Consider the following 9,739-nt stretch of genomic DNA (forward strand, 5'->3'; position numbering starts at 1 on the left):
ATATGGACAAAACATGAAGGAAAAACAAACGAATGGAACAATCGATAAATTAAAGGGAACATCAAGGAAACTTACATGAAACGTTAAGGGAACATCTTGCTCTGGAAAAAAACTATCTTAGACCAAAAAAACATTCAGTCCAACCTTTATTTAAGAATCACATGTGACATCTTCTCAGGTCAAAGGTCAGCAGCAAAGCACCGTCCAATCAGGCACCACGTTCTCAAATACTCCAGCTCAGGCAAACATGTTTTCTAAATACAACCACAATATTTTTCAGGACGTCACGGCTGTTTAAAAAGATTTGGTTCTTTTTTCCGAAAATTCTCAAAAGTATCGTCAAATTGTGTCTTTTTTCTAACTAACTGATCTTTAATGTACTCGGGCACATTATTAAATTTATTATTTATGATATTTTTGTTATTTCTCCCATCCCGAACCGTCTGATCGGCTCCCGGCAGTCACAGTATTTCGACCCGATGGGGGCGCTACATTCTGCACACAGACATCAGGGCCGAGGTCAGAGGTCAGTGTCCTTCAGTCCGACCAATCGTGCGCTCTCCTCCCACAGCCTCTTCGCCACGATGTCGTCCCGCCCCTCTGGAGCGACTTCCTTCTCTGCACAGTCGCTGATGACAAACACAAATACCGTAAAACTTCAAAATAAAAGCCTAGTCCCAATAAAATGCTCAATCCCTTTTAAAAGGCTGGTGTGGTGAAACATTTTGACAAATAAAAGCCTCTATCAGAGGCTCAGTCCGGTGGTTCTTTTGGATGTATAAAACAGGTTTGTGGCGACCTGCTGGAGATAGCGTTGGTTAGCTGCTTAGATCGCACAGACAAATATGTTTATATGTTTAAACTTTTGTGAATATGGACATGCTCCTCACAATGATAGTTTGGTAAGATTCTCTACATACCAATCATTCAGTTAATTTTACTGAAACCGTGAGCTGCAATAAAGACGGTATTATCGGCAAAGACATGCAAAAAAAAAGAGAGATTAGCAGACGCAGAAGACTATTTTTAAAGAAAGCAAAGGAAAATGACCAGTGAACTTCATTCACAATTATATATTCAAAATTATTTTGCCGAATTATTATCATTTTTAAGGGGTTTTTTTTGTAGGTGATTTCCCGCATTGTATAAGGTAATTTCTTACTTACTACTTACTTTCCTCAGATTTCTTGCTAATTTCTGGGTTATTTTGCTGCATGTCAATTTGTCCAGGTTTCAAATAAATAATTTGATTTTGATTGTATTTCAGGTCTTTGCTGAGCAGCAGTTTCATGTGAAAGGAATTAAAAGCCCGTCCCATTTAGATGCCTAGATGTCTTTCAGGTTATTTTCTTGTTCATTTTTGTTTTTCTATTTTATTTTCTTTGTTTGCTTATTTTCAGGTTGTTCTGTGTTCCATGTTGTACCATGTCCTTGGTACTTTTTTCTTCTTTTACTAATTCCTAACAAATTGTTTTTAGAGAAATGTTTATGAAAGAAAGAAATCAAATCAATTTGTTTAGGTTTCAAAGAGTTAAAAGTAAAAAATGAAAGCAGCTTTAGTGTCTGTTAAAGTGTGAGTTATTACAGTGAATGCCTCTCTGTTGTTTTGAGGACCAAAACTCTAAAACATTTAAGTATTGACACTTGAAATGTGACACTGTGTAAGAGAGGACAAGTTTGTCAACATTTTTATGTAAAACCCTGTATGAACCTTGAACATTGTGGGAGAAAAAGAGTTTTCGGTTTTTTGAACTGATGTGAAAAAGTACAAAAAGCTAGTTTAAAGTTTGAATGAGTTTCTACGTAAAAGTATCAGTGAGCATAAAGAGGTTGAAGAGTTGTGTTTTTGTGTTTCCAGACCCGTCTTCCTACCTGAAGTATCGTCCGGACAGGGCCTCCAGTCCCGGCGTCACGGCGCAGTACACGCTGGTCTGACTGCCCTCGCGGGGAGTCTTCATGAGCAGCAGGGACGGGAGGCTCAGCAGTGCCCCAAGCAGGGGGAACCAGCCGTGAACATGACGACCCAGTTCGGTCCGGATCACGCCCGGGTGGAGACAGAACGATGACACACCAGAGCCTACAGAGAGAGACGCCGAGGTCAGAGTCAGGAGAAACAGGTGTTCACAGGTACTTTAGACAACTGAACAGCCAATCACATCCCAGCTCTGAGGACACCACAGAGCCTCTGATTTCACTTCCAGGTACAAACACTACTGATAAAAATGTTTGAATTCATATTTTTCCCGCACAGAGTAGTGATACCAAATACTGCTGAGTTACCTTATTGTTAGTATTGCTTGTGAGGACCTCCCAGTGTACTGGTGTTCAGTGTTTGTGAGGACTTCCCAGTCTACTGGTGTTCAGTGTTTGTGAGGACCTCCCAGTGTATTGGTGTTCAGTGTTTTGTGAGGACTTCCCAGTGTACTGGTGTTCAGTGTTTGTGAGGACCTGCCAGTCGCCTGGTGTTCAGTGTTTGCGGGGACCTCCCAGTCTACGGGTGTTCAGTGTTTGCGAGGACCTCCCAGTGTACTGGTGTTCAGTGTTTGCGAGGACCTCCAGTGTACTGGTGTTCAGTGTTTGCGGGGACCTCCCAGTCTACGGGTGTTCAGTGTTTGTGAGGACTTCCCAGTGTATTGGTGTTCAGTGTTTGTGAGGACCTCCCAGTCGCCTGGTGTTCAGTGTTTGTGAGGACCTCCCAGTCTACGGGTGTTCGGTGTTTGCGGGGACCTCCCAGTGTACGGGTGTTCAGTGTTTGCGAGGACCTCCCAGTGTACTGGTGTTCAGTGTTTGCGAGGACCTCCAGTGTACTGGTGTTCAGTGTTTGCGGGGACCTCCCAGTCTACGGGTGTTCAGTGTTTGTGAGGACCTCCCAGTGTACGGGTGTTCAGTGTTTGCGAGGACCTCCCAGTGTACTGGTGTTCAGTGTTTGCGAGGACCTCCAGTGTACTGGTGTTCAGTGTTTGCGGGGACCTCCCAGTCGTCTGGTGTTCAGTGTTTGCGAGGACCTCCCAGTCTACGGGTGTTCAGTGTTTGTGAGGACCTCCTAGTGTACGGGTGTTCATTGTTTGCGGGGACCTCCCAGTGTACGGATGTTCAGTGTTTGCGAGGACCTCCCAGTGTACTGGTGTTCAGTGTTTGCGAGGACCTCCAGTGTACTGGTGTTCAGTGTTTGCGGGGACCTCCCAGTCTACGGGTGTTCAGTGTTTGCGAGGACCTCCCAGTGTACTGGTGTTCAGTGTTTGCGAGGACCTCCCAGTGTACTGGTGTTCAGTGTTTGCGAGGACCTCCCAGTGTACGGGTGTTCAGTGTTTGCGAGGACCTCCCAGTGTACTGGTGTTCAGTGTTTGCGAGGACCTCCAGTGTACTGGTGTTCAGTGTTTGCGGGGACCTCCCAGTCGTCTGGTGTTCAGTGTTTGCGAGGACCTCCCAGTCTACGGGTGTTCAGTGTTTGTGAGGACCTCCTAGTGTACGGGTGTTCATTGTTTGCGGGGACCTCCCAGTGTACGGATGTTCAGTGTTTGCGAGGACCTCCCAGTGTACTGGTGTTCAGTGTTTGCGAGGACCTCCAGTGTACTGGTGTTCAGTGTTTGCGGGGACCTCCCAGTCTACGGGTGTTCAGTGTTTGCGAGGACCTCCCAGTGTACTGGTGTTCAGTGTTTGCGGGGACCTCCCAGTGTACTGGTGTTCAGTGTTTGCGGGGACCTCCCAGTCGTCTGGTGTTCAGTGTTTGCGAGGACCTCCCAGTCTACGGGTGTTCAGTGTTTGTGAGGACCTCCTAGTGTACGGGTGTTCATTGTTTGCGGGGACCTCCCAGTGTACGGGTGTTCAGTGTTTGCGAGGACCTCCCAGTGTACTGGTGTTCAGTGTTTGCGAGGACCTCCAGTGTACTGGTGTTCAGTGTTTGTGAGGACCTCCCAGTCTACGGGTGTTCAGTGTTTGTGAGGACCTCCCAGTGTACTGGTGTTCAGTGTTTGCGAGGACCTCCCAGTGTACTGGTGTTCAGTGTTTGCGAGGACCTCCCAGTGTACTGGTGTTCAGTGTTTGTGAGGACCTCCCAGTCTACGGGTGTTCAGTGTTTGTGAGGACCTCCCAGTGTACTGGTGTTCAGTGTTTCGGGGACCTTTGAGTCGTCGGGCGAGTTCTCTGCAGAACAGGACGTTGGCCAGTTTGCTCTGTCTGTAGCTCTCCAGAGAACTGTACTTCCTTCTGCTGAAAAACAAGTCGTCAAAGTCGATTCGGCCTGAAAAGAAACATAAAGACTGAATCAACAACAACAAACACCATAAACATTACAGAGGAACATCAGAGGTCAGAGGTCGTACCCCCGCGGTGGGCGATGGACGATACAGTGACCACGCGGCTGGGGGCGGAGCTCTTCAGCTTCGGCAGCAGCAGATTGGTCAGCAGGAAGTGACCCAGATGATTGACAGCCAGCTGAGTCTCAAAACCGTCCTCAGTCAGCCATCGTGGACACATCATCACTCCTGCAGACAGACAGGTGGAGAGAGAGACAGGTGAGCAGAGAGACAAGTGGAGAAACAGACAGGTGAGCATACAGACAGGTGAACTCACCTGCGTTGTTGATGAGGATGTCCAGTCTGTCCTCAGTGTCCAGGAAGTCTTTAGCGAACTGTCTGACGGAGTAAAGCGAGGCGAGGTCCAGGTGTCTGATCACCACGTTACCGTTTCCTGTCGACTGACGGATCTCCTCCGCCGCCCGCTCCGCCCGGGTCAGGTCCCTGCACGCCATCACCACCCGGGCTCCTAAAAAATATAAAACACACCCATAAACACCCGGCGGATTCAACAACCAAACACACCCATCAGTTCATTTACCAAACGGGCCCCTGCAACAAATCAAACGCACCCATCACTGCCCAGACCCACGTGACACACCAGGTGTTGATGGGTGCGTTTGATTCGTTGAAGGGGCCTAAAGGTGGTAGACGGACTGCATTTATATCGTGCTTTTCTTAAGTTAGCAGTCACTCAAATCACTTTACAGCACAAGCACCATTCACTGATTCACACACTTGTACATTGTTACGCAGAGATGAACGTTCACACACACTCACACACAGACAGCACAGCCGTCAGGAGTAATTTGGGGTTCATAATCTCGGTCACAGATATTTCGACATGTATTGGGCATTGATCGAGCGACAGACCGTCAGATTAGCTCCCGACCGCTGCACCTCCTGAGCCTCAGTCGCCTTATAATGGCGATGGTGATGTTTGATTTAACACACACACACACACACACACACACACACAGGAAGTAATAATCCTTGTAATCGGCTCAGGTGGTTTCAGCCTTTCTTAGATTTACTTAATGTTACTTTGACCTCTGACCTCTGGCGATGACATCATGCTCCTGGAGTGTGTGTCCACAAAGTTAATGAAGTGTGTTGATGCAGTACGTGATCTTAAATCACGACATTTTGAGGAAAAGTGTGGGGATGTTTGTCCTAGAGGGAAGTGAGTCCCCACAGTTTGACCGTGATTACAGATGCGTGATGTCCCCTGTAGTGACTAACAGCTGTATTGATGCGTTTGTGTGACATCAGACGGTCGATGTTTCTGAGCTGTGAATTCGTTCTTCAGACTTTGTTGTGTTCGTGAACTTTGAGGTCGTAAAGTAAAAACAGCATGGAAGCTACAAAGAAGATGGGTTGTATATAAATGCTAAGAGCGTTTAAAAAAGAAGTTAATATCTGTTTCCAGTTTATTAATATTTCTATATATTACTTTTTATATTACATATAATATTTTTATCTTTAATCTAGGTCACTCTAAATAGACAGCAGTTACATTAATACCACGTTTCACTTCACATGTGATCAAAAACTGATATTTGAATGAATTATTTAAAAAGTTTCTTACCATTGAACATTTACTTTTGCCTGCCATGTTTTTACATTTATCACATCAAGTCGGCAACTCATTATTAAATAACATTTTTATCAACGTCAGTATACTTGCCTGGCTGCTTTATAGTTCAACATTTGCTTGCTTGCTACAGTCATAGATGCAGACACTAAAATGTGCAACAACGAAAAGTAAATGAGCCGAGCTGAAACGTCACGCAAATGTCACAACAGGGCAACTTGAGTATCATCAAAATTTCCCAATGTCCCACTCATAATTATGACTTTTGGCCATTTGTGTGCTTGTAACTCGTAAATACGATATTTCCGAGGAGCACGTGAAGGCAGCATTAGTCCCCACATTTTAACTGTGTAAACACTCACACGTCCCCACAATGGCACCATGTAAACAGTGGTCCCCACAATGTGGGTAATAAAGTCTGACCTCTGCGTGCCATGTCTCTGCTGGTCTCTTTGCCGATGCCGGTGTTCGCTCCGGTGATCAGAACCGTCTTTCCATCCAGGCGAGCTGAGCAGCGACACACTCCACCTGCAATCCACTTCCTCAACACCGCCACACCTGCGCACACCAAAACACACCATTTAAAATGTCACTGTTATAAGGAAAAGAAACACTTCCAGTTATTACTTTGGATTTGTCTTTTCCCACACAAAATTAACATTTCTAACAAACATCAAGGTTCTGGTGTTTTGACATCCTGATATACATAATATATCGATAATAATAACATCATGTTCAAATTTTTCCTTTTTTAAAATGATTCATCGTGAATATTTTTTTTTCTAATTCCAAAAAAAAAAACTTTTATGCGCATGCTGCAAATATCTGAATATGTACACCCATTAACAACATATGTGAAAAACAGAAAGGCAGTCAGTCAACCAAATAAGAAGTGAAATAATGATTAAATATAAAAGTTAATTATCTGGAGGTAAGCAGAAAATAAATAAAGTTCACTCAGTTCAAATGAGAGCAGAGTAAACAGCCGAGTCAGCAGAAAACAGGATTGTTGAGTTAATAACAAGCTGATAATCGGCTGATTAACACACTGCTCAAACATGATGCATGTTTATTTGAAGCCAGCATAATTTATGTTACTAAATAACCCACTTTATATATTTTATTTCTTTCTTGCTTTCTTCCTTTTTTTTAACTTTATTGTCCCTTGAGGAAAATTTGTCTTGGGCTTCAGTACTACACAAAGCTGCAATTGCAAGTTATACTGTAGTATAAATAAATGAAATAAAAACAATTAAGTATGTATATGTCTTAAGCTGCCTTCATATGCTCCTCCAAAATATTGCATTTACCGTATTCACCAGTTAAAAGCACATGAACGGCCATCCAAAGTCCTAATTAAAAGTGGGAAATTTGAAAATTTCGATGATACCCACGTTTCCGTATTGTCATGTTTGCGTAATGTTTCAGGGTAAAAATCAAAGATTTTTGTTATTTTGTTCCTGGTAGCTCTCTTTTACTTTTAGTAGTTGCACACCTTAATAACACATCTATTGCTGGAACATGCAAGTAAACTTTTAACTATAAAGCAGAAACCTTTTATACTTGATCTCTTTACTCTTTTATTATAAATCTGCCTTTATTATGTTTTTATATTTTATTGCTCTGTAAAGCACTTTGAATTGCCCTGTTTTATGAAAGTGTTATACAAATAAAGCTTGCTCTCCTTGCCATCGATAACGTTATTTTATAACACGAGTTGCTGATTTGGCATCATAAATGCAGAAACATGGCGGGCAAAAGTCAATGTTTGGTCAATGGTAAGAAACTTTTTTTTAATTAATTTATGTATTAAATATCAATTTTAAATCACATGTAACGTGCAATATGGTATTAATGTTAACTGCTGTTCATGTAGAGTGACCTAGATTAAATGTAAATATATATAAAAACAACAACTTGGAAACCATGACCATCTGACATCACATGAACGCAGCATATCTATCTGTTGATCCACCTATTATTAAAAATATATATATTTTATATTTCATTTCTGTCTTTATATCTTTTACTTTTACATCAAAAAGATGAAATGAAACATCATCTGTGTAAAGTGACTTTATAGCGGAGCTGTTGTGTTGGATCAGACTGGAGAGGCGTACCTAATAAAGTAGCTGCTGAGTGTCTCAGTCTCTCACAGACTCATGCACATGTCACTTTACTATATTTATTCACTTGGTATTTACCTGTTTTAATCTGAAGTTTCAGTTACACAAAATAATGAAAGAGCAAATAATGTTTTACATAAATCTGAACATGTAGTGGGAACGTAAACGTCTCTGCAGACGGTAAGTTATTGATCATGACTCAGAAGTTAAATCTTACAGATCAGAGTGAGTCCCAGCAGAGCTCCGCACCTCAGCATCAGCCCGCCGCGGCCCTCCTCCACCGGCTCCGGCTCCGGGTCCGAGCTGCCGCCGGGCCACGGCAGCACCAGGAATCCTCCTGGAGCCGCAGCCTTCATCCCTGCAGGTCAGAACAGACTGAGGGGAGCGAGAGAGAGCGAGCCAAGCCAGGACACAGAGGAGGGGGAGGGGACGGATTAACTCAGATTAGAGCAGATTATCCAGCACACTCAGCTGCTCTGGGATCAGTTAGAGAGCACATGGACAGGAGAGATCACTGTCTGCTGGAAACCACATATCTACAACAAGAACAACACGTTTACTTTAAGATTATTACAGTCATTTTTGTGTCTCTATATGTTCGTATGAAGATATTATACGTTTGTTTTAGTGAGATCTCGAGGTTGTTAGTCAATTATATAATTCATGGAAGTTTTTTTGATTTGGACAGGTCTGCTTTGTGTCCCCAAAATCCAGACTAAATGCAGAGAAGTAGCATTTAGTTTTTAAGCACCACATATTAAAAATAATAATTTTTTTTTTTTTTATTATTTTGGTTGTTATAAAGAAAATTACCTGAACTCAGTTGGAAAATGTTTGATTTTTGCTGAACTTTATTATCAGCCAATATATCCATGTATCTGCCTTTGACAGGAGAGTAATGTCTGATCAGCTCATACAGAAGTCACACAGCTCTGAGGTCAGTCAATGTGCACACTGTCACTTTACCTGAATATTAGATTTTTACTTATTTTTATTCCCAATGACTGATTCTCTGTGATTGGAAGCCTAAAAGAGTCGCTAAGTGCTGCGTCTCAGTTAATAAAACCAGAATCTGTGTCCGAAGGTTCAGAGTCTGGCTGTCTGCTGGACCAGAGACACGTTCTGGTTAATAAGAGGAATTACAGATGCAGTGATTTATCATGTAATCAGATTAATCCCCAACTACTGATGAATGATTAAAAGTTTTAAGTATTCTTCTAAGTCAAAATATTTACCCTTTGAAACCTGAGAAAAAAAACGAAAACTTTCAAAAACAAGGTCATGAGCAACAACAAAAAAAGACCCAAAAATGGTCAAGAAACAATTAAAAGTTGCAAGAAAATTACCTGAAAATGTGTTAGAAAATTAAAAATGGAAAACAAAGGAAATGACCTAAAAATGCTTCAAAAATTTTAAATGCTTAAACATTATAATAATTCTGTAACATACACATTTTAAATATTTAATTAATTAGCTATTAAAACACAAGTATCAAGCAAAATGAAGTTAAATTAGATTTTAAAAAGTCAGGATGTTCTTTGTTTTTAATATATTACTCAATAATCATCTTGCGATGTATTAACAATTTCTCAGTGCTAATAGGAAAATCAGATTTTCTGTCTCATTAATCTCTGATGATTTCTATCCAGTTATTTTCTGGTCAATATTTGCCACGAATATTTGCAGGAAGTTGGCTTCCTGTCACTTCCTGTTATTCAGATTAC

General features: G+C 42.1%; 1 protein-coding gene across 1 annotated transcript; it reads right to left on the reverse strand.

Moving 5' to 3' along the window:
* Positions 1 to 133: 133 nt before the first annotated feature.
* On the reverse strand, positions 134 to 9,354 carry crdhl (cone RDH-like). The gene is made up of 7 exons (XM_088084783.1): positions 8,233 to 9,354; positions 6,313 to 6,447; positions 4,573 to 4,764; positions 4,323 to 4,484; positions 4,121 to 4,240; positions 1,873 to 2,077; positions 134 to 629 (listed from the first exon to the last, which is right to left on the reverse strand). The coding sequence occupies exons 1-7, from the start codon at positions 8,369 to 8,371 to the stop codon at positions 521 to 523; spliced, it is 1,062 nt and encodes a 353-aa protein (XP_087940909.1). The 5' UTR covers positions 8,372 to 9,354; the 3' UTR covers positions 134 to 520.
* Positions 9,355 to 9,739: the final 385 nt, after the last annotated feature.

The sequence above is a fragment of the Plectropomus leopardus genome, chromosome 11 (assembly GCF_026936395.1).
Source record: "Plectropomus leopardus strain MGB_pleo_1.0 chromosome 11, ASM2693639v1, whole genome shotgun sequence".
Taxonomy (NCBI): domain Eukaryota; kingdom Metazoa; phylum Chordata; class Actinopteri; order Perciformes; family Serranidae; genus Plectropomus; species Plectropomus leopardus.